Source organism: Cyprinodon tularosa, unplaced genomic scaffold (genome assembly GCF_016077235.1).
Source record: "Cyprinodon tularosa strain WSP-4 unplaced genomic scaffold, ASM1607723v1 ctg539, whole genome shotgun sequence".
Lineage (NCBI taxonomy): Eukaryota > Metazoa > Chordata > Actinopteri > Cyprinodontiformes > Cyprinodontidae > Cyprinodon > Cyprinodon tularosa.
The window spans coordinates 611,842-636,451 of record NW_024039273.1 but is presented as its reverse complement, the minus strand read 5'-3'; the positions used below and the strand labels follow the sequence as shown (position 1 = coordinate 636,451).

General features: G+C 47.7%; 1 protein-coding gene across 1 annotated transcript; it reads right to left on the bottom strand.

The window, feature by feature from the left end:
- Positions 1 to 30: 30 nt before the first annotated feature.
- LOC119796160 (aldehyde dehydrogenase family 3 member A2-like) lies at positions 31 to 19,723 on the bottom strand. Its single transcript, XM_038304585.1, has 11 exons — positions 19,440 to 19,723; positions 19,004 to 19,165; positions 18,699 to 18,930; positions 17,811 to 17,896; positions 17,502 to 17,710; positions 9,766 to 9,883; positions 6,245 to 6,386; positions 4,905 to 5,071; positions 4,738 to 4,837; positions 4,416 to 4,663; positions 31 to 179 (listed from the first exon to the last, which is right to left on the bottom strand). The coding sequence occupies exons 2-11, from the start codon at positions 19,163 to 19,165 to the stop codon at positions 165 to 167; spliced, it is 1,479 nt and encodes a 492-aa protein (XP_038160513.1). The 5' UTR covers positions 19,440 to 19,723; the 3' UTR covers positions 31 to 164.
- Between the last annotated feature and the right edge of the window lie 4,887 nt (positions 19,724 to 24,610).

Below are 24,610 nucleotides of genomic sequence, written 5' to 3'. Positions count from 1 at the left end.
GAGAGAGGTTAAAAAAAAAAAAAAATCTTCTTTAATTAAAACAGATCTAGATTTATTCTGAAGAGCCATTTATTCAGTAGATTAGTTTAAAGGTGAAATGCTGCGGACCAGAGTCTCCTCAGTCATCCAGGATGGGGTCCAGAACCAGCAGGAACCGCTGGGATTCAGCGCAGGAACCTCTGCGAAACAAAACAGACAGCTGAGCTGGTTCACATGAACGCAACAAACATGGCATCATTGCTGGGGCTGACCCAAACAAAGGGGCCTTTAACTGGGGGGGGGGGGGGGGGGGGGGGGGCGGCTAATTAAGGGGAGGGTATTTGAGGGGGCATTTTGTGGGTGGGTTTCCTGGACAACAGCTCATTGTCCCGTAGAGACAAAGCCATTGTTGTGTGAGGGGACAGGGCTGTGCGTAACCAAACATGCAGCAGGATTCAAAGCAGTGAAGCACTGAGCAGAAATGATCAGAGCCATAAAATAATGAGGTTATATTAGACAGATGTTTAATAAACGACATCGCTGATGACATCCAGAGGATTCAACAAACAAACTAAAAATACTTTGTTACTTATAAGTAGAAATGTTGTCTATACTTAACTGCAGTAATTATTCTTTAGAAAACGTTTTCCTTCTACTTTTTACATTTTCAAAATAGACTTGTTAGTTTTGTTTAATTGAAGCTAATTTTCATTATGGCCTTTTGGTATTTAAAAAAAATAAAAACAATCAAACTAATTAGTTTCATGCAGACAATTATTTCTTTGTGGTTGGACTCGGTGCTGCCCAACCTGTTGCTCACCACAAACCAAAATAAATCGTTTTTGAAGATGATGCAACCTTTAGTTATATAACTAAGAAAATGAAGTCTAAGGAAGTTATCATCCAGAATGATAGAAAATGTTCCTTTAATAGAGTAGAGCAGTAAAGCTTCTGGCCTTAACAGTTTTACCTTCACTACATTTATTTTTATACTTTAAGTAGTTTTAAAAATTTTACTTTTATACTTTTACTGGAGTAAAAAGCTGAAGTTGATCCTCTAACTTCTATAAAAGTGTTTTTAAACAGCAGGATTTATACTGGAGAAATAAACATGAATACTTTGGACGCCTCTGCTGACATCTAGTGGTTGTTCACCAGTAAGCGATGTTTGTGATGGAAGATCTCACTATTAATTATCACCGAACAAAAAGAGCAAAGATGGAAACCACAGCTGATCACAACTGGCCCATTTTCTAACTGATCTGCTTGATGAAGGAGATCATGGTGGACTTCAGGAAGAAGCGGCCTAACCACGCTCCACTGCTCATCAACAGCTCAGCTGTAGAGGTGGTCAGCAGCACCACATTCATCACAGACACCCTCACCTGGACTGGGAGGAGAGCCTACCTGCCCCCCCCCATCCTCCCCACCTTCTCCAGAAGCACCATAGAGAGCGTTCTGAGCAGCTGTCTCACTGTGTGGTGTGGAGGCTGCAGCGCCTCAGACTGGAAGAAGGTGAGAACAGCAGAGAGGATCATGGGGGCTCCTCTTCCCTCCATTAAAGACATTTCATCCCAGCGCTGCGTGTCCCGAGCCCGTGACATCATCAATGACCCCTCACCCCCCCACCATGGACTGTTCTCCCTGCTGCCCTCTGGGAAGAGGCTTCACAGCATTCAATGCAGGACCAGCAGGTTCTGCAGCAGCTTCTTCCCCATCGCCATCACACTGATGAATGTTATGTTGAATTGTTTTTTTGTTTTTTTTATAAAAAAAAAATGTTAAAATTGTAAATATACAGTCATATGTTTAAATTACTTTTTTATGTATTTATTACTGCTTTAAAGGCTGCACTCAAAAAAATTTAATTGTCTAGAGCTGGTTTAAAACTAAATTTCTTTTAGTTTACTCTTGTGTAGACAAAATGAATGAATCTGTCTAAGTCTAAGACATACGACAGCAAGCTAAATAAAACAATATAAACATTGTAGTTTAAAGACCATTATTCTAAATAAAGATGTAATTCTGCTCTATCTGGTCTTTCATAAGACAAAGCCTAAGCTTAAATCTAAAGTGATTGATGCTTAAATTCAGACCCTTTCTGGAGTTTTTTGGTTCTGTTAAAGTTTTCAGTTACACTTTGAGTTATGCCATTCTGTGTTTTCTGGCTCCCTGCTTTTTTCTCTATTTTGTGTTTTTCTAGTTGTTTTCTAGTTATATTTAAGCAGTGTTGTATTTTTTTTAGTTACACTCTGTCGCCCCCTTGTGCCAGTCTATTTTCCCATAGCTCCCTTCTAGTTGCTTCTATCCATACCTACTCCCTATCAGCTAATTGGCCCATTCTTTGTTCTGTCTCCCATTTATACACCTCCTGTGCAGTTAGTTCCTAATCCCTGGATTCTCTTCATTACTTCGGTTTATTTTCCCCCCAGGCGTCTCTTAGTTTTTGGTTCCTGAGTTTCTTGTTGATCGGTTCTGGATTATGGCTTCTGTGTTTTTATTTCTTCATTAAATTTTGTAAGAAATCATCTCTGCCTCTCCATCAACAAGTATCCACTGATCCTGACAGTTTGACATTTCTCAGGGCATCATTCTCACATCTGGCCAAAGACTATGGACGAAGGTTCTGCCATATTTAACAGTCGTACTGTTGTGTTGAAATGCACTTTACTTCAACAATAAATGACATTAAATAATATTTCTGCAAGCATGTAAGGCCGCATGATCGCTCTTTACAGAAAAAGGTCCTTGTTGTAGAACAGCAGTACCTCAGACGGCTGCTCCAAACGTTGTTTTTCCAACAATGTCTGAAACTAAATGAAACCACAAGATTTCCCGAGGAGCCTTATCCAGAAGTCATTACAAATACCTTTCATGCTGGATAATAATCGGATTTTATAAACAACTGCAATTTACATGGTTTTCACCTAGCACAGCTTCATCGGTTTGATGTTTTATTCTTAAATGTTATATTTTTACTGGCTGTAAACAGAAGATCATCAAAAGACTGGAAGGAACCAATCTGTATAATGTGAATCTATGTAATGTGTTTTAGTTATTGAAAGAAATGAATATTTGAGTAATTTTAACATTAATTAAATATTACTGTACATATAGATCTCGGCTTTAGAGAAAAAAGCTTTTTTTTCCTTGCCTTTTCATCTTAGTAGCTATAAAGCAGTTCAGTAGTTCATCTAAACCAAGTTTAACAAACAGCTGAGAACATTGTGGAGACGATTTCAATATCTTAAGAGCTAAATATACAACTGTATTTTTATCATACGTGGAAAACTTCAGCCAGAAAATAGATATGAAAATTTAACAGTATCTAGAAAAAAGTGGGCCAATAAAGAGGCCCTGAGGAACACCCACATTTATTTAAAGGAACAATCCGCTCATATTCAGAATTCAAACTTCTGAAAGTTCTTTAAATCTGAAATGATTCCATCCTGTTCAATAAATGATCAGTGTTTTTAATTCAGAGTAATTTTCATGTGAATGTGCTTTACTGGAGGCATCCATGTTTGTCAAAGAACACTACTGCCACCTACTGGTTTGTGACGTCACGGTGCGGTATCGGCTGTTGATCAAGTCCCAGTGCTGTATCTGGTGTTTGTCACAACGCGCTATTATCCAAGTCATCTTGAAAACATTCTTCTTCCAAATGTTGGCTACATATTACGGGTTTTTTCTCTGGCCAGAAGTTCGATGGCAAATCCTCCCTCTTCAAGTTGGCGATCCAACGACCAACCCGTCCGTGGAGGATCAGGAATCAGAAAGGTGGAATAACTCTTTTTTTCACTTTTACCCGATGTATTCCAGCATCCAGCTGCCATGCACGTGGGCATTGTCAGTTTCACTATAGCTCTGGTGAATTTCAATGGTGAAGTCCTCTGGAAATCTTCAATAATTGTTGTTGATTGCAGATGTGTCTAGTAGTTCCCATTGATTTAGCTTGGAAAGCGGGGAGAATGGCGCTAGGCTTACCGCACCGTGACGTCACTGCTGGAAGATGGCAGGAGGGAAACGTATTAGTTTTAGGTATAAATATTGATCCATTGATTATTCCTCGCTGACCGGACTTTTCTTTTAAATTCTGACCATCATTTGGAAAATTCCCTTTAAATTCCTGTTTAACTTGTTTTAAATAATCACAATGATAATATAAAAATAGTCATTAACAATATTAATTGACACAGTCTGACTGGTGTAACTGGTGGGTGACAGCAGACAAGCGGCAAACCAGGAATTAAACTAGAACTCCATTTCCTGGTCTGGATTCCAAGTCATGGAAACGGCATTGATGTTGGATTCCCATTAGTATGGAAACGGAAAGCAGCTGTAAGTTGTTCGCTTAAAATAAACAACAGCATTGCATGATGGGAAATATGGTGACATGTTATCTGATTAGGAGAAGCATGGCAGCGTTCCTTTACCTGAACCACAAACGCAGCAAGGCCGGCCAGCATCGCCAGCACCACCAACGCCCCCATACTGCGCAGCCTCTGCACATTAACGTGCGAGAGCACGAAGCGGCGGGCCCAGCCGAGCTTCTTCGCACTGAGGGGGGGGTATCTCATGCTGTTGAGTCCCTCCATCTTCAGCTGCTTGATCATGCAGCTGCGTAGGTTGCTGAGTTGGTCAAAGGTGTGGCGGCCGCGGTAGCGCCCCATACCGCTGTGACCTGAAGAGCCAGAAATTCAAAGCCAGAGTCAGAAGCTCCTCATAGAACCATAAATCTAGATGACCTGCACTCACCAACCCCCCCAAACGGCAGGGCGCTGTCCAGGAAGTGAACAATACAATCGTTGGCCACCAGCGCTCCACTAGATGTCTCAGCTATCACTTTTTTGATCAGCTGTTTCAAATAAAGCACTTTAATGAAAGAAGGGAAAAAAAGGTCGGTCTGGAGCTAAAGCTCTTACCTTATCATCATGGGAAAACACGTAGATGACTAACGGCTTCTCTCTCTTATTCATAAAGTGGATGGCCTCATCCACACCATCCACTGTGATGATGGGCAGCAGTGGTCCAAAGATCTCCTCCTGCATCACTTTGGATTCAGCCGTTACATCCTGTAACACAGTGGGGCCTGAGAAACACAGGGAGCAGTTAGAAGATGTGAAAAAGAGGCATAGTGAATGTGATCAACGTGTGGAGGAACATCACATGATCTCTATCTAACCAACGACCAAAAGCAACTCAACTCGCCTGGTTTCCAGCTTTACTTACACATCTAACAGTGGATGTGAAACATCATTAATGTGCACAAATAAGGAACAGTTGTATTAACCATATATGTAAACCAAGGGCGTAGGTTTGATCTCAACCATGGTAGGGACACTATTGGTCTTAAGTTGGTTTGATGTCATTGGTCCTACGCTTTATGCATACTCCTATTTTTTTTTATGCTTGACGTGAGCATCAGGGCACATTTCGTTTAAAGAAAAAACAGGATTTTTTACTACATTTATACATATTTTATAAGCACTACACACAAGATGCTGTTTAACAACGTTTGAACTTAACACTTTGAAAAGGGTTACATCTGAAGGTAAATACGTGCCTTTTTAGCCAAATATAGTCTAAATATGTCTGTTGTATGTGTATTTATCCGATGTTTTCTTTTGAAGAAATAGAACTGTGCAGACGTAAACAGAGGTAAAACCCACACTTATTATTTTTATCTGATATGCTGATATTCTCGGAATTGTAAAACAAAGCAAAATAACATATTCAAGGGACTGCAAATAGATTTATTGTATTTACATGGGTGCGGGAACTATAAGAGGAACTGACACTGAGCATTTTCAATATTAACTTCAATAGTTGTGAAAAAAGAGGCGACTGCTGCAACCACACTACAGTTTACAGTATTGTAAACTATAAACATGTTATTCAAATAGAATTATTGGTATGGACAAGTAGGTTGGTGCCTAAATGTTGGTAGAGACATGTCCCTATGGTCCCTATGCAAACCTACGCCCATGATGTAAACAGAGTTTTTTGGGGTAACCAGGAACTTGGGGCCCTAGGCACCTGCCTAGTATTTCCTGATGGTAAACCCCCCCTGATCACAGCCCTCTGAGCTGAGCCTTGGAGGAGTAACAGAAACAGCTTCCACATCAAGTCTGTTCCACCAAACCTCAAGAGTTTTTCCACTGGAGCTGATGGAACTGGGTCCATTATCCGCCTCGCTGTATTTCAGAGACATTGGAGGCTGTTTAGGGTCTGCTCTATGTTGATAATAGGGTGCATCAGTTACCTATGTAGCCCTGGGATTCATCAGCATCTCCACCAAACGCAACGGTGCACCCGTCCATGAGACCCATGATCCTCCTGAACTGCCGCTGACTGACAATGCGGCCATAGTCGTCACTGGTCTTTGGGCTGTCGGCGTAAAACTCCTGCAGAGGCCCCCAGGGACCCCACGGAGGAAAGTTAGAGACAAACAGAAGAATCCAAATCATTGTCAAACATTTACAGATTTCATTGTGTTTTTGTTGTAAACAAAGCAACAGAATGGAACCTCCTTACATATTGGTTTGCTAGGACAGTTTTTGATACAGATAGTTTTAAATCAAGGTGTAAAGGTGCGCGCAGTCAAGGCTTCATTTGAACAACAGAGTTCGGTGTGGAATATCTTCTGACCTTTGGACAATTCATTTTACCAGATGTACTTGAATGTATCATAAGAAACACGCTCTCACAGGAATAAAAACTGACCGAGAACATATTTCCCACATGTCTGAAAAAGAAGTGATCCAGAATAGGGCTGAAACAATTAATCAGATTAATCAATTATTTAATTTAGTATTAAATTCATGGTTAACTGGAGTATAGAGACTGTAAAACATGCCTTTAGCTGACAGAGAAACGTTAGCCTCGTGAGACCATCCTGATCTCGCGAGCTTTCAAAGTTTCACTCACAGATCAGTCCGGAGACTCTCCGTTAAAGAAAATTTGGAGCCGTTCACCAAACGAACGTCCAATCAGCGTTGGCTTTGAGGCGGGTTGAGGTGTGACGCAACGAGAAGCGCGACAGTTCAGTCTAAAGAACATGGCGGCTTCAGCCGATGAAACTAGCGTTAGCGTGGCTATCGAGCAAGTTTTATCGGAATTACAGAGTATTTCTTCACTGAAAGAAGAGCAAAACACTGCTCTGGAGGCTTTTCTCAGAGGAAAAGATGTTTTTGCTCTTCTCCCGACTGGTTTCGGCAAGAGTTTGATCTATCAATTGGCTCCTCTTCGTCGTCGCTCTGTTAGTACGTCATATGCTTCGTTGATCTGATTGGTTTATTTGGCCCGTCTATCACCAACATAGGCCAATCAGCTAACCAGTATTTTCGCCCCTTCCCAAAATTACTTCAACGGAAGGTTTCCAGATGGATATGCGGAGCAAATCCATCTGGCGGAGTCAGGTTAAGAGAAACCCAGCAGAAATTACATAAAAATTAAATATAATAACAAATATATATAAACTTTTTGTATTTAAGTTAAAAAACATTTTCATCTGTCAATATTTTAAATCCAGGACTCCTCAGTTGGAACCATTTTAGTTTCACCTGATTTAATTTAGTTAGAAATCTTCTTTAAGGAACATTTGGCTTATTTCCCATTATTCATTGAAAAAATTATTGACAGAACAATTTCTTTACTAAATTAAATTAGTTGCAGCCCTAATCCAGACGCCATCTTGGTAGGTAAGCGCAGCGCTAGGCAGGAATGATCGCCACGGCTTCAAGACAAATACTGCTGACCTAAAAACAACATATTTATAAAATGGCTGCTGTTGGGATCAAAATGCATGAGGCAGAGAACTGAAAAACATGGCAGTCAAACTGCTGCCGTTATCTCACTTATCAACAGATTACATTCACACACAGACATTTTAGTTATTGGTAATATTCAATAATGATAAGAATTAAAGGAAAGTCTTGTATTATTGCCATCTATGTGTAAAAAAATCTATACCAGATGAGTGTGATGCAAGAGATGCAACTTTTCCACCATATTCTAAGATTTTTTTTTCCCAGTACAAACAAACCCAATATATAGACTTCTGGTGTATCTTTTGAATAATTTGCATAATTACTGATGTGGAATATTTGCAAACCTTTTGTGAAGTCCAGGCACTGTTTGGATTATGTAAGAATGCCTGAACCCAACCAGTGTTTTTTCGTAAATGATGAGGAAGATGAAATAATTTCATTTACTCTCCTTTTTTTTCATGACAGTAACAAAAACTGACGAGCTAAACATGGATCTTTGATGACTAAAACATGCCTAGTCATGGGTTTGAGTTTTCGTCAACAAGACTAAATCAAAATGAGCGGGTGGTCGCTCAGATGTTTAAAATGCATCACTGTGCTGTAATCTGCTGAGCAATATAAGCCATGCAGCTGCGTGCTGGTTGATCCACCTGCCCCGCAGCGTTGCACATGCTGCAGGACCGCAGATGGATCATGGCAGCGGTAGCAGGGGAAAAAATAACCCGGAATGATCCGGTACTGCGCGCTGAACTCTGACCAACTCTCCTCTTCCAGCTGTGCTTGTGCAGAAATGCGTCTTTGCGTAGCTTAGCTCAGAGTCTGTACTTCACGCTCCACTGATGGTTCGCTCTCAGCAGTACGGCTCCTCCTGCTCTCGCTACTTAATAAACTAGATGTGGCTGATCATCCTCTGCCAAGCCTAAAAAATCCCTTTGTCTAACTATCAAGATTTTATTTCTTCCAGCTCACAAGATGCTAAACATTCTTTAATTTCTAACAAAAGGAATCCCTAAATTATATCCAAAGCAAATAATTCATTGCATTCTGTTTATTTCTGGATAAAGATCCCGATGAAAAGGTCCATAAATCTTTGAATAGCTCTCACTCATTGTTCTCATTTCTATTTCAATATGTTGTAAATGTTTCCTTAAAAATTTAAACATCTTAGTATCATATTCATTAAATTTAGGTCTTGGTTGCCATGGCGTTAAAAGGCAAGGATGTAGGTTCTCTCTGTATTTTTTTAATAATGTGAATTTAAATCTACTTTGACCCCTGAGCAGCAGGAACCGAGGGGGAAATTCTACGAAATAAAACCAAAATCACCAAAGTAGAAAGAAGAATGTTTTTGTTCTTTGCTTTTTTGGAGTAATGCAGATTTTATTGATCTGTGTTTAATGCAGAATTCATAGTAGATCAGGAAGTGTTTGCTTTGGGATGGAAACCTTGGATGTCTAAAAACATTCCTTTATTGGACATTTTCTTAGCTTGTCTGTCTGCTATATTAACCCAATAGGATGTGTTGAATTAGATCGTCTATTTTCACAGCTTTTGTGAGACACGTTTTTATAAAGTAGGGCATTAATTCATTTAAAACGTTTATTTGAATTTAATAAATCAAAGTTTTCTGTCCAACATCAATGATGATCTGCACGGTAGCAATCTATACCCAGCTATTGCAGCATCTAGGATAGAGCTGTCAGTCTGGGAAAGAATCTGGTTGTTATTCCAAATTTTAAAGGTTAACTTTTTTTGCAACATAAAGCTGACTAAAACCTTTTTAATGCTTTAGTCGACTAAACCGACTAAAACTATCACATATAGCAATGACTAAAATGTGACTAAGACTAGTAATATTTAAATAATGTTTAAATAAATTGTAAACTTGTTTTAATTTTCCTTTTTTTAAATGTAGCACTTAGAGATTTGAAGTCAAATGTAAAGTGTGTTACAAATAAAATTCATTATTATTATCATTATTAATATAATAGTAATAACACTGAACCCAACGAACCTTAATGCACTTCTTGATCGCTTCCACTACTCTGCTTTGGACAGAAGGTTCACACAGAATAAAATCTGGAGCAATGCAGGTCTGACCACAGTTTATGAACTTGGCCCACGTGATGCGGCTGTGGAAAAAAGATCAGAAATAAAAGCAGTGTTAGACATTCAAGTCATAAACGCTCCATTTATTAACCAAAGGGAAACTAAAGGTTTTAAAAGTCTTTTTCATATTTATTCATAGACGTTGATGACTGCAGGCAGGAAGGATGGTCTGTATCTGCTCGTCTTACTGACTCAGGCTTCTATTGAAGCCTCTGACTGAAGACGCTGCTGTTGTTTAACAGCCTGATGAAAGGATTCTCACTGTGGTCCATAATGTTCTTCATTTCATCAGGAATTCTTTTTCACAGCTAAAGCTTCACAGTTGCGTCTCCAGTCCAGTCTGTAGTACAGATGAACTCTGAGGTCTTATTACTCCACCCCCACTTCTTCTGCCATGATGCTAAGAGGGATGAACCACAGAAGGACTCAGCATCTATGCGCTCTAGCGAATCCCAGATGGTCGTTGGCCGCTACGTCATCACCAGCTTTCATTCATCCACACCATTGAGCTACTGTTTCTCATCCTGTCCAGCAGGTGGCAGTAATGCTCCTTTAAGCTGAATGCCAGCTGGTTGAGTCTTCCAAGGACTCGGTCTACCTGGACCGGGTCCTTCCAGGTCTGTGAAAATAAGGAGACTGGAAGAGTTTAGGCCGTGGATTCAAACAGGTCCAGCCTTCTCCGGCTGTTACCGTCCGTACGTTCTGTTGCCTAGCAACTGTTACAGTTGACACCAATAGCAGGCAAAGAATGGATGCTGATCTTCTCACTACTGTTCTGGGTGCTAATAACATTTCTGACCGTCTTCTTCATACCGTCGTGGTATCAGATATCAGATTTATAGTCCCCATTCTGCAGAGATATTGGAATCTGTGCTTCAATGTCAGCCAAACCCATTTACACAGGGTTAGATAAAACCTTTAGATAAATCAAACATTACCGCCACGAATCTAAATCAATAACCATTAAAACAACAATTTTTATTCCTTTTAAGACGGAAATATTCACAGACTTGGATTATATATTAACTGAACTTCCAACATTCACCACTGTTCGGCGCCATTTTTCCTCTAAGCACAGAGCAGCCAGCTAGTTTAGACTCGCAATGAATCATGGGAAACCCAAGGCTACAGAGGGTACAGCGGACCCGTCCTTCATTTGTTGGCCGCATAACGAGGAGTCTTCCAATCCAAAGCGGCCTTGGCACAGCGCTATGACATAATCAGCCAACGAATCTGGCCTTTGGAGGAAGCACCCGCTGGATTAGAACTCAGCAAAAGGTTATCAAAAGGAGTGGAGTGTTTTTTTATTCCTCAGCACCTATCCATGTACTGACTGTTGGGGGACAAAGTCTAAAGTCCTGTTTGGTTCCAATCCATGGTTGAACCTGTTCCTGTTTCTTCTAAAATCTACAGTCACCTCCCTGGTTTCAACATTCAGGATGAGACATAAAGCGCTTCATCTGTCCTCAGCTTCTGCTCCATCTTTGATGCTCCCAATGACTGCAGAGTCATCCCAGTATTCCTGCTGATGACAGGACTCTGTCTGGTCCTGGAAGTCAGAGGTGAACAGAAGAAAAAAGGAATGGAGAGAGTACCGTCCCCTGTGGTGCTCCTGTGCTGCTGGATCAGACAGCTGAGCCTTCAGTCTAACAACCTGTGGTCTGTCTGTCAGGTAGTCGTTGATCCAGGTGGTTGTTGATGCCTCCACCTGGGTCTGCTAGAGTTTCCCTCTAAAGTCAGTCAGACTGAATGGTGTTAAATATTCTAGAGAAATCAAAGATCCTCACAGTCAGTGGCGCCCCCAGAAATGTTTCACAGAGGGGCACAGTATAATTTCAGGGTTTGAATCTATGATGTTAAACCTGCCTGTAGAAATCATAAAGACTTCAGTATTTTGTGATTTTTAATGTTACCAGTGGGTTGGCCAATGGGGTGGCCAATGGGGTGGCCAGTGGGGTGGCCAGTGGGGTGGCCAGTGGGGTGGCCAATGGGGTGGCCAGTGGGGTGGCCAGTGGGGTGGCCAATGGGGTGGCCAGAGGGGGAGCCAGTGGGGTGGCCAATGGGGTGGCCAGTGGGGTGGCCAGAGGGGTGGCCAATGGGGTGGCCAATGGGGTGGCCAGTGGGGTGGCCAGAGGGGTGGCCAATGGGGTGGCCAGAGGGGGAGCCAGTGGGGTGGCCAATGGGGTGGCCAGTGGGGTGGCCAATGGGGTGGCCAGAGGGGGAGCCAGTGGGGTGGCCAATGGGGTGGCCAGTGGGGTGGCCAGAGGGGTGGCCAATGGGGTGGCCAATAGGGTGGCCAATGGGGTGGCCAGTGGGGTGGCCAGTGGGGTGGCCAATAGGGTGGCCAATGGGGTGGCCAGTGGGGTGGCCAGTGGGGTGGCCAATGGGGTGGCCTGTGGGGTGGCCATTGGGGTGGCCAATTGGGTGGCCAGTGGGGTGGCCAATGGGGTGGCCAGTGGGGTGGCCAATGGGGCGGCCAGTGGGGTGGCCAATGGGGCGGCCAGTGGGGTGGCCAGTGGGGTGGCCAATGGGGTGGCCAGAGGGGGAGCCAGTGGGTTGGCCAATGGGGTGGCCAGTGGGGTGGTCAGAGGGGGGGCCAGTGGGGTAGCCAGTGGGGTGGCCAGAGGGGGGGCCAGTGGGGTAGCCAGTGGGGTGGCCAGAGGGGTGGCCAATGAGGTGGCCAATAGGGTGGCCAATGGGGTGGCCAGTGGGGTGGCCAATAGGGTGGCCAATGGGGTGGCCAGTGGGGTAGCCAGTGGGGTGGCCAGAGGGGGGGCCAGTGGGGTAGCCAGTGGGGTGGGCAGAGGGGTGGCCAATGGGGTGGCCAATAGGGTGGCCAATGGGGTGGCCAGTGGGGTGGCCAATGGGGTGGCCAGTGGGGTGGCCAATGGGGTGGCCAATAGGGTGGCCAGTGGGGTGGCCAATGGGGTGGCCAGTGGGGTGGCCAATGGGGCGGCCAGTGGGGTGGCCAGTGGGGTGGCCAATGGGGTGGCCAGAGGGGGAGCCAGTGGGTTGGCCAATGGGGTGGCCAGTGGGGTGGTCAGAGGGGGGGCCAGTGGGGTAGCCAGTGGGGTGGCCAGAGGGGGGGCCAGTGGGGTAGCCAGTGGGTTGGCCAATGGGGTGGCCAGTGGGGTGGCCAGTGGGGTGGCCAGAGGGGTAGCCAGTGGGGTGGCCAGAGGGGTGGCCAGTGGGGTGGCCAGTGGGGTGGCCAGAGGGGGGGCCAGTGGGGTAGCCAGTGGGTTGGCCAATGGGGTGGCCAGTGGGGTGGCCAGTGGGGTGGCCAGAGGGGGAGCCAGTGGGGTGGCCAATGGGGTGGCCAATGGGGTGGCCAGTGGGGTGGCCAGTGGGGTGGCCAATAGGGTGGCCAATGGGGTGGCCAGTGGGGTGGCCAATAGGGTGGCCAATGGGGTGGCCAGTGGGGTGGCCAGTGGGGTGGCCAATGGGGTGGCCAGTGGGGTGGCCAATGGGGTGGCCAATAGGGTGGCCAGTGGGGTGGCCAATGGGGTGGCCAGTGGGGTGGCCAGTGGGGTGGCCAGTGGGGTGGCCAGTGGGGTGGCCATTGGGGTGGCCAGTGGGGTGGCCAATGGGGTGGCCAATAGGGTGGCCAGTGGGGTGGCCAATGGGGTGGCCAATGGGGCGGCCAGTGGGGTGGCCAGTGGGGTGGCCAATGGGGTGGCCAGAGGGGGAGCCAGTGGGGTGGCCAATGGGGTGGCCAGTGGGGTGGCCAGTGGGGTGGCCAATGGGGTGGCCAGAGGGGGAGCCAGTGGGGTGGCCAATGGGGTGGCCAGTGGGGTGGCCAGAGGGGTGGCCAATGGGGTGGCCAGAGGGGTGGCCAATGGGGTGGCCAGTGGGGTGGCCAGTGGGGTGGCCAGTGGGGTGGCCAATGGGGTGGCCAGAGGGGGAGCCAGTGGGGTGGCCAATGGGGTGGCCAGTGGGGTGGCCAGAGGGGTGGCCAATGGGGTGGCCAATAGGGTGGCCAATGGGGTGGCCAGTGGGGTGGCCAGTGGGGTGGCCAATAGGGTGGCCAATGGGGTGGCCAGTGGGGTGGCCAATAGGGTGGCCAATGGGGTGGCCAGTGGGGTGGCCAGTGGGGTGGCCAATGGGGTGGCCAGTGGGGGGGCCAATGGGGTGGCCAATAGGGTGGCCAGTGGGGTGGCCAATGGGGCGGCCAGTGGGGTGGCCAGTGGGGTGGCCAATGGGGTGGCCAGAGGGGGAGCCAGTGGGTTGGCCAATGGGGTGGCCAGTGGGGTGGTCAGAGGGGGGGCCAGTGGGGTAGCCAGTGGGTTGGCCAATGGGGTGGCCAGTGGGGTGGCCAGAGGGGGGGCCAGTGGGGTAGCCAGTGGGTTGGCCAATGGGGTGGCCAGTGGGGTGGCCAGTGGGGTGGCCAGAGGGGGAGCCAGTGGGGTGGCCAATGGGGTGGCCAATGGGGTGGCCAGTGGGGTGGCCAGTGGGGTGGCCAATAGGGTGGCCAATGGGGTGGCCAGTGGGGTGGCCAATAGGGTGGCCAATGGGGTGGCCAGTGGGGTGGCCAGTGGGGTGGCCAATGGGGTGGCCAGTGGGGTGGCCAATGGGGTGGCCAATAGGGTGGCCAGTGGGGTGGCCAATGGGGTGGCCAGTGGGGTGGCCAGTGGGGTGGCCAGTGGGGTGGCCAGTGGGGTGGCCAATGGGGTGGCCAGTGGGGTGGCCAATGGGGTGGCCAATAGGGTGGCCAGTGGGGTGGCCAATGGGGTGGCCAATGGGGCGGCCAGTGGGGTGGCCAGTGGGGTGGCCAATGGGGTGGCCAGAGGGGGAGCCAGTGGGGTGGCCAATGGGGTGGCCAGTGGGGTGGCCAGTGGGGTGGCCAATGGGGTGGCCAGAGGGGGGGCCCGTGGGGTGGCCAATGGGGTGGCCAGTGGGGTGGCCAGAGGGGTGGCCAATGGGGTGGCCAGAGGGGTGGCCAATGGGGTGGCCAGTGGGGTGGCCAGTGGGGTGGCCAGTGGGGTGGCCAATGGGGTGGCCAGAGGGGGAGCCAGTGGGGTGGCCAATGGGGTGGCCAGTGGGGTGGCCAGAGGGGTGGCCAATGGGGTGGCCAATAGGGTGGCCAATGGGGTGGCCAGTGGGGTGGCCAGTGGGGTGGCCAATAGGGTGGCCAATGGGGTGGCCAGTGGGGTGGCCAATAGGGTGGCCAATGGGGTGGCCAGTGGGGTGGCCAGTGGGGTGGCCAATGGGGTGGCCAATAGGGTGGCCAGTGGGGTGGCCAATGGGGTGGCCAGTGGGGTGGCCAATGGGGCGGCCAGTGGGGTGGCCAGTGGGGTGGCCAATGGGGTGGCCAGAGGGGGAGCCAGTGGGGTGGCCAGTGGGGTAGCCAGTGGGGTGGCCAGTGGGGTGGCCAATAGGGTGGCCAATGGGGTGGCCAGTGGGGTGGCCAGAGGGGGGGCCAATGGGGTGGCCAGTGGGGTGGCCAATGGGGTGGCCAGTGGGGTGGCCAGTGGGGTGGCCAATGGGGTGGCCAATGGGGTGGCCAATGGGGTGGCCAGTGGGGTGGCCAATGGGGTGGCCAGTGGGGTGGCCAGTGGGGTGGCCAATGGGGTGGCCAATGGGGTGGCCAGTGGGGTGGCCAGTGGGGTGGCCAGTGGGGTGGCCAATGGGGTGGCCAGAGGGGGAGCCAGTGGGTTGGCAAATGGGGTGGCCAGTGGGGTGGCCAGTGGGGTGGCCAATGGGGTGGCCAGAGGGGGAGCCAGTGGGTTGGCAAATGGGGTGGCCAGTGGGGTGGCCAGAGGGGGGGCCAGTGGGGTAGCCAGTGGGTTGGCCAATGGGGTGGCCAGTGGGGTGGCCAGTGGGGTGGCCAGAGGGGGAGCCAGTGGGGTGGCCAATGGGGTGGCCAGTGGGGTGGCCAATGGGGTGGCCAGTGGGGTGGCCAGTGGGGTGGCCAATGGGGTGGCCAGAGGGGGAGCCAGTGGGTTGGCAAATGGGGTGGCCAGTGGGGTGGCCAGAGGGGGGGGCCAGTGGGGTAGCCAGTGGGTTGGCCAATGGGGTGGCCAGTGGGGTGGCCAGTGGGGTGGCCAGAGGGGGAGCCAGTGGGGTGGCCAATGGGGTGGCCAGTGGGATGGCCAGAGGGGGAGCCAGTGGGGTGGCCAGTGGGGTGCCCAATGGTGTGTTCAGAGGGGGAGCCAGTGGGGTGGCCAATGGGGTGGCCAGTGGGGTGGCCAGAGGGGTGGCCAATGGGGTGGCCAATGGGGTGGCCAGTGGGGTGGCCAGTGGGGTGGCCAATAGGGTGGCCAATGGGGTGGCCAGTGGGGTGGCCAGTGGGGTGGCCAATGGGGTGGCCAGTGGGGTGGCCAATGGGGTGGCCAATAGGGTGGCCAATGGGGTGGCCAGTGGGGTGGCCAGTGGGGTGGCCAATAGGGTGGCCAATGGGGTGGCCAGTGGGGTGGCCAATGGGGTGGCCAATAGGGTGGCCAATGGGGTGGCCAGTGGGGTGGCCAATGGGGTGGCCAATAGGGTGGCCAGTGGGGTGGCCAATGGGGTGGCCAGTGGGGTGGCCAATGGGGGTGGCCAATGGGGTGGCCAGTGGGGTGGCCAATGGGGTGGCCAGTGGGGTGGCCAATGGGGCGGCCAGTGGGGTGGCCAGTAGGGTGGCCAATGGGGTGGCCAGTGGGGTGGCCAGTAGGGTGGCCAATGGGGTGGCCAGTGGGGTGGCCAGAGGGGGGGCCAGTGGGGTGGCCAATGGAGAGGCCAGTGGGGTGGCCAGCAGTGGCGGATCTAGGGGGCGGCTACTTGGGCTACAGCCCCTCATGTTTCCCCCAGAGCTGATCTGAGTAAAATGTGCAGTACTAGAATTCACCAGAGAGTGGCATCATGCACAGGAAACCAGTCTGTAGCATTTCTATGCCGAAGAAGAAGTGTTTCCCTCTCATCACTGAAAGGTGTATATCGATATATTATATCAGGGGGCTAAAATATTTGATTTCCATCTCATAACTTTGACAAATAATGATCTTCCCATGTTATGAAGGGGGAACGGATTATTTCAGGCAGCTAAAATATTCCAATCTCTCCTACCATATCTTTGTGAAATAAAGAGCAACTATTTCAAAATTCTCAAAAATTGTTACGTGTGAGCATATGTGAGCATGTAGAAAACTAGAAATGTCCTTAATCCCGTCATATTTTACATTAGAACAGGATTTACCAGAAAGTCTACACTCTCATCTTCACCCTCAGGGCTGAGCCCCTGATCTCCTACAATCCTAGATCCGCCCCTGGTGGCCAGGGCATTGCACATGGTGGCCATGGCCTCCCCTGGTGGCACCAATGCTCACAGTGCTGTCTGCCTTGTCTAAATGATGGAGGGTTTGTTGAAGCAGGTGGATGATGACATCATCCACTCCATCTCCATGGCGATAAGCAAACTGCAGGGGTCCTAAAAGCTGCAGCTGTAGTCTGATCATCCTGTGATCTTCTTCATCCCTGACATCGTTCTTCTGGAGCTCGTTTTCCTGCATGCCTCCATTCTCCATTCAGCAATTCCCTCTCTTTTTTCCTTGTTAGTTTTTTCAGGGTTTGTTAGGGATCATTAGTGACCTGAGGAACTGCTAAACAGCACAAATGTCTTTCAGTGATGCATGTGTTGTGTTCTATATTTGACAAAAAGACACTGACCGACATGCAATTTTAATATCACAGTTCTTGTCTATGAAACAGGGACTCTTCCCTCCCAGCTCCAGCGTCACAGGAGTGAGGTGGCGAGCTGCGGCCTCCATCACCAGTTGGCCTACTGAGGTACTGCCTGTGTAGAAGATGTGATCAAATCTCTGCTTCAGCAGCTCCTGGGTTTCTGGGACACCACCTTGCACCACTGGGTATAAATCCTAAACACAGCGTGTCTTAGTTACACACAAACCCAACACGTTTGTAGGAATTTATGAGACAAACTAAACACTCTGCAGAGGTACAAAGCAGAAAGCAAACCTGGTCTAAGTAGAGGGGAAGAAGTTCAGCCATGACCTTTGAGGAGTTGGAGCTGATCTCAGAGGGTTTAACTATTGCTGCATCACCTGCGGAAATAAAACTTTTATGACAGAGACAGAATAATATCTACAGCAGACAACTAATGATCAGGAGTTCCCAGATGCAAACAGATCTCACCCGGGGTCACATTACAAATATCAAATATGGACGCCAGCCCTAAATCTGCTGAGGCCCACTGGGGTTCAAGGAGACAGAAGCAGACATAGAAAAAGAAGCATAGATACAAAAGGCAACTGTCAACCAGCTCCACAGGCGGCCCCGTCCAGGAAACACACAGCCAGGCAGACGAGCTCCGAGCCAGCTCCCATGTCAGAGGATGAAGAGAGCACATCCAGTTAGTCACAGTCAGAGAAACAGGACTACACTGGAAAACAGGCCAAGCTCCAACATCTAGAAACAAAGGTGTTGATGGCAGCAGCACAGCTGATATTTCTCTCCAGGATGGAGTCACAGCCAAACAGGAACAGACCAGATGAAGCTACTATGAGAAAAAGCAGAGAGAGCAGAACGTTAGAGATTGAACTAACAGATTCTGCAGAGTGGGAGAATAGAGATAGAATGAAGCAGAATGATGAAAAAGGTAAGGTTAAAAAATAAAGTTCTACAGTTGATTACTCTGTCAACTACTGCTAAACCCTTGAACTGTTTAACTAAAGTAGATGGTGTGAGATGTGAATTGAATCAAGTTATTTTCATTGATCTCAGTAGAAAAATAACCAGACTCATCAACATGCAGATTCTCCTCATTCATTTCTCTATCAGTGCTGAGTCGAGGTTTATTAGCTGAATTCTGGCGTTCACTCATTAGAGGCTGAAAACAATGCCTACCTGCTGCTATAGCTCCCACTAGTGGCAGCAGTGTGAGAGACCAGGGATAGTTCCAGGGTCCAATGATCAGAACCACTCCCAGGGGCTCTGGTTTGACGTAGACATCATCCGATAGCGTGAAGATGTTCTTCTCCACGGGCCGAGGAGCTGCCCACTCTGCCAGCCTCGTCACTGAAAGGTGGATCTCTGCCTCCACTAGCAGCATTTCATACAGCTCAGTGGAATACTCGCTCTGGTGGGGAAAGATTTCCAGTTCTGGATGTTAGGAACCAGATATTTCAGTCAAAGATGCACCTGTTGCCCACCTTGCCGAGGTCCTTCTGCAGAGCACATTTAATGTCCCTCTGTCTCTCCTGGAAGCAGCTCTGCAGCCTCTTCAGCTGCTGGATTCTGAACTCCAGAGGTTTGGTTCTGCCTGTCTGGAAGGAGCGCCTGGCCCGCTGCACAGCCAGCTGTTCCCGGGACATCTGGGTTCAGGCAGGCAAGTTAAGACAAGACTTTCAGCAACACGACAAGTATAGCACTTGTGAATAACACCCAGCTCATGGATAATATGCTCATCAGAAACAGTCAATTTAAACAGTTTTAAACTAAGAATAAATAAGTTTATAAAAACCATAGCTGACAGAAACTAATCCCCCCTAATAGTAAAATACATGTGGAGAAACTTAGCATAGCTGCTTAAAAACAATACCACAGAATAAGCTTATTTCAGTAGAAAAGCGTCTAAAGGCCAGTTACCGTCAATAATCCTGCTCCCTCTGAGCTCGTCTACCTCTCTAACCTGCAGCAGTTTGCTAAAATTAACACAATCAGGAACTGTTGCCTGAAGCTGCCATTAGTCCATGAAACTGTCAACAAAGAAGGAGCCAATCAGCACATTCATCCATTTCTGGTTCCTTATGAATCCTTCAACATTCCTCAGTTGCAACAGTTTCAGTGAAGAACTGAGATTACAGACGCTGTGTCGCTGGAAGTATCCAAGCTGCTGATGCCTGTCTGCACCAAACAAGCTGCACATAAAGAGCTGCAGCCTTTAGAACTTTAAAACAGAAAAACAGATCCACGTCTGTATTCCTCTGGTGCTCTGTGAAAATAAATCAAACAAACTCTGAACCATAAAGCAGGAAGCTCCAAACACTCTGAAAGCAAAGTTTAAAGCAGTGATAATAATCTTGTTCTGAAGCTGGAGGCGTTATCAGGGATGTAACTGTTGATCTGCTTGCAGATATTGAAACAGTCATGAACTCGGGGATCATGGTGGTTTTACTGGTTTCCTTTTGCTAAACAACGTCTCTAATCAACCCAGAAAAATGAAAAACAATCCACTGTTCTTTGTTTCCATGTCTGAAGACGTTTCTCTTCCATCCAGGAAGATTTTTCAATTCCAAATGTCAGAAATAGCGTTTAGTTCCAGGTTTTATCCAGCAGCCCAACAAAGCCTGGATTTAGTTTAGAAAACATGCAAATAGAAACGGATGAACGGGTCCCCCCCTTTGGAATGGGGTGGAATTAAAAAAGCTTCCTGGATGTGAAGAGAAAAGTCTTTAATCTTGGAAACCAAGTCCAGTGGATTGTTTTTATTTATTCTTTGAATCACCATGACGTGGATGACTGAGAACCTTCACCAGCAACGTCTCTAATAGTAACTATGTTTATTAGAGAAACACTCGTTCCTTGTGGCCCTATTTTAGAATATAATCTGCCTGATGTGAGCCTCCACTCCTTCTGTCTCCTCCATGGTATCCTCAGGCGAGGCACTTCACTAGCCTTATCTGATGTCGGGGGTCAGAGGCTACAGTTCTCTGGAGCCTTGCTCCGGTCAGTCTACTGTACGGCATCTGTGACTATAGCAGGGGTGGAGAACTCTTGGTGTTCTTGGTCCAACACACCTGGATAAAGTATTTAGATGATTAATAGGACTGCAGAAACTGGCTGTGTTTGATTTCAGAGGCTGCATCCTTCAAGGACTCGGTCTACCTGAACTGAGTCCTTGGAGGTCAGTGAAAATGAGGCCGGGAGAGTTTTGGCTGTGGATTCAAACAGGTCCAGCCTTCTCCGGCTTTGTTTTTCACAGCTAAAGCTTCACAGTTGCGTCTCCAGTCCAGTCTGTAGTACAGGTGAACTCTGAGGTCTTATTACTCCACCCCCTCTTCTTCTGCCATGATGCTAAGAGGGATGAACCACAGAAGGACTCAGCATCTATGCGCTGTAGAGAATCACAGATGGTCGTTGGCCGCCACGTCATCACCACCTTTCATTCATCCACGCCACTGAGCTACTGTTTCTCATCCTGTCCAGCAGGTGGCAGTAATGCTCCTTTAAGGTGAATGCCAGCTGGTTGAGTCTTCCAAGGACTCGGTCTACCTGGACCAGGTCCTTCCAGGTCTGTGAAAATAAGGAGACTGGAAGAGTTTAGGCCGTGGATTCAAACAGGTCCAGCCTTCTCTGGCTGTTACTGCCCGTACGCTCTGTCGCCTAGCAACTGTTACAGTTGACACCAAAAGCAGGCAAAGAATGGATGCTGATCTTCTCACTACTGTTCTGGGTGCTAATAACATTTCTGAATGTCTTCATACTGTCGTAGTATCAGATATCAGATTTATTGTCTCCACCCTGCAGAGATATTAAAATCTCTGTAATGATCTTGGCACTGATGCTGGGCTGATCACTCATACACCTGCTCAGCTCCACCCTTTCTGCATCATCTCACCAGCTTCACCAGTTTCCCTCATTATATAACCATCAAACCAGTCGTCAGGGCCAGATTAACTCTAACTTACCTGCTAAGATTGATCCATCGTCATCTAGTTTTCCTGCCTGCCTGTTAACTGACCCACTGTGTCTTCTGATTCGAGCCTGCCTGATCCCGATCTCGCTCTGTCAGCCTGCCTGGATATGCTTTCTAATATGCTTCTGAATAAACTGTGTTCAAACATCACTGACCTGTCATGGTTGTAATGGGGTCCATCCTCAGCTTAAATGTCAGCCATGTCATTCATTTCAGATGGTGCACATCACAGACACCCTCACCTGGACTGGAAACACCACCTCACTGGTCCAAAGGGCCCAGAAGCGCTTGGACTTCCTGCCCCCCCATCCTCCCCTCCTTCTCCAGCAGCACCATAGAGAGCGTTCTGAGCAGCTGTCTCACTGTGTGGTGTGGAGGCTGCAGCGCCTCAGACTGGAAGAAGGTGAGAACAGCAGAGAGGATCATGGGGGCTCCTCTTCCCTCCATTAAAGACATTTCATCCCAGCGCTGCGTGTCCCGAGCCCGTGACATCATCAATGACCCCTCACCCCCCCACCATGGACTGTTCTCCCTGCTGCCCTCTGGGAAGAGGCTTCACAGCATTCAATGCAGGACCAGCAGGTTCTGCAGCAGCTTCTTCCCCACCGCCATCACACTGATGACACCAAACCAACAATACTGCAGATTTGCACCATTTATATTAATTCTCTGAACTTCAACATCAATGCATTTTTTGCTCCATGTTTTTTCTTTTCATTTGATCACTGCTGCACTTTATGGAATGGAAATGTCATGAGAGATGTACAAAATGAAAGTTTGTTTCATATACACTTTGTGTATACAAAATGACAATAAAAGATAAAAGAGACATCCTGAAACATGACGACCTCATTCACTCCCTTCCTTCTTATTAGTTCTCCAATTATGTTCTCTAAAATGAGAACACCATCGTTGTTCGATGCTGTAGCACACATATGTTTTACATTGTGACCAGTCTAATTAGGGAGTACCAATATGGTGGCCGGTGGCTTCACAGCACCGTGTGCTACCAACGGCCTATTAGCAATCCAGGGAATAGAGATCAGCAGGAAGAACAGGTCATCTAAAAAGGTCAAATCTGGAGGTGAAGGTAGTTCATGTTTTCAAATACAGCTTTTGTATATAGTTATAAACGTTTACATCATTTTAATAATTAATTGTTGAATGTATTTTCCACCTGGGTTCAGGGAATTTATTTCCATTATTTAATAACATGCCAGATTTTACCATTTGATTTAATCATGTCTGTTATTCTACAATTTATTTTAATCCATCAAAGCTCTTTTATTACTTTTAGTGCAGCAAATGATTAGTTAATGATCTGATCATTGCTTTCACTGGCAGGAAAAAAAAAAAAATCAGATTTCTCTGAAGGCCCCATGGAGGCCCCTGGGGGCCCTCGCTGTTGTCTGGATCCACCTTACAACCTTAACCTTTCCAGTTCTCGCTCGCTACATTTCAGGGACAAACCAACAGCTGCAGCAGTCGGTGCCAGAGGCCCTCTGACCTCCAGCAGGAAAGGAAGGTTAGAGTCCTGCTCAAGGACACAAAGGCAGAGACTGACAGGATGGGGTTCCTGAGTTCACCAGCAGGGGTCAGTGTAACAGGTTGGTTTGATCAGCTTTACTTTCCCTTCAGCAAAGCCAGGTCATCATGTTCCTTCTAGGGGCCTGTGTCAGACGGAAGAGGATCAGGGCCACTGAAAAAATAAAGTCAACTCATTTTTAAATTTTAGTCAGAATTCTGACTCTCCCCATATTAAACTGAAATAAAATTAAAATTTTTTTTAACTTTTTGTTCCCCCAGTGGCCCCAATCCTCTTTTGTGATGTCACAATCTTTCAAAATTAAATAAATTTCCTCATTTGATCCAATCTCTAAATGCCCACTTTACTGCCAGTCATTTATTCTGGCTCTCTTTTTTTCTCACATGCATTATTTCACATCATGTCATCTCAGGGCACTTTCCAGTTCACCAGATCATCTAATTATTTCTATATAAAGAAAACCAGCTGATTGCATCGACTCATTGACTCTTCAGCAATCCCTCACACTAAGCATGCTTGTAGCGACAGTGGAGAGGAAAAACTCCCTTTGAACAGGAAGAAACCTCCAGCAGAACCAGGCTCAGTGTGAGCGGCCATCTGCTGAGGCCCACTGGGGTTCAAGGAGACAGAAGCAGACATAGAAAAAGAAGCATAGATACAAAAGGCAACTGTCAACCAGCTCCACAGGCGGCCCCGTCCAGGAAACACACAGCCAGGCAGACGAGCTCCGAGCCAGCTCCCATGTCAGAGGATGAAGAGAGCACATCCAGTTAGTCACAGTCAGAGAAACGGGACTACACTGGAAAACAGGCCAAGCTCCAACATCTAGAAACAAAGGTGTTGATGGCAGCAGTACAGCTGATATTTCTCTAATCAAAGTATAGCTGCAGCTATCAGCACTAAAAACTGTTGGTCGTCAGAAAACAGTGATTACAGGAAGAGATGAGCAGCTTCACAATGATGAGCCTTAAAGCTCTGGATTATTCAAACATGGCTGCAAAACGTCAGCATGAGGAGCCTGCAGAGAAATAAGGACTCAAAGCTTGATTCTTTCTTTTAATAACAATGAGTGTATTTGATTTCCATCAATAACAACAGGAGACCCCCACCCCCCCCGGGAATCAAACAAGAACGTTAACATTTCACTTTGTAAAATCGGTGCTCGGAGAGAGAATAAGGTTGTGGCTCCTCGGTATGCATTCAGTTCAGGCTGGGGAGGAGCAAACATCAGGGTTCATACATTCAACATTCCAGACGCTTGGTTCTCATGCTTCATTTAAAACTCTTTTTGTTTTATTACAGTCAAAAATCACACCATTTAAAAAAGCTTTTTTATTATCCTGCTGGATCCCCTTTCAGTTTGTGTGCAATAAAAAGGCTTCATGTTGATCAGAGCTCACAGCAAAGGAGGGAGAAAAAACTAAACTCAGATATGTTTAGAAAATAAAACAGTACATCAGAAGCGGGCCCTGAAACCCATTTTCTTTTTACACAGAAACCTGTTCACACCTGTACAGAGGAGGAACATGTCTGCCTGCTGCTGACCTTAATGCACACCTGGAAACGGACGTACAG

Excerpts from the sequence above, each read along its gene's own strand:
- LOC119796160 (XM_038304585.1), bottom strand. The coding sequence starts at position 19,165 with ATGTCCCGGGAACAGCTGGCTGTGCAGCGGGCCAGGCGCTCCTTCCAG. Across the intron at positions 17,897-18,698 it reads AGTGGGAGCTATAGCAGCAG|GTGATGCAGCAATAGTTAAA; the intron begins GTAGGCATTGTT and ends TTATTTCCGCAG. Across the intron at positions 5,072-6,244 it reads TGAATCCCAGGGCTACATAG|GCCCCACTGTGTTACAGGAT; the intron begins GTAACTGATGCA and ends TGTGTTTCTCAG.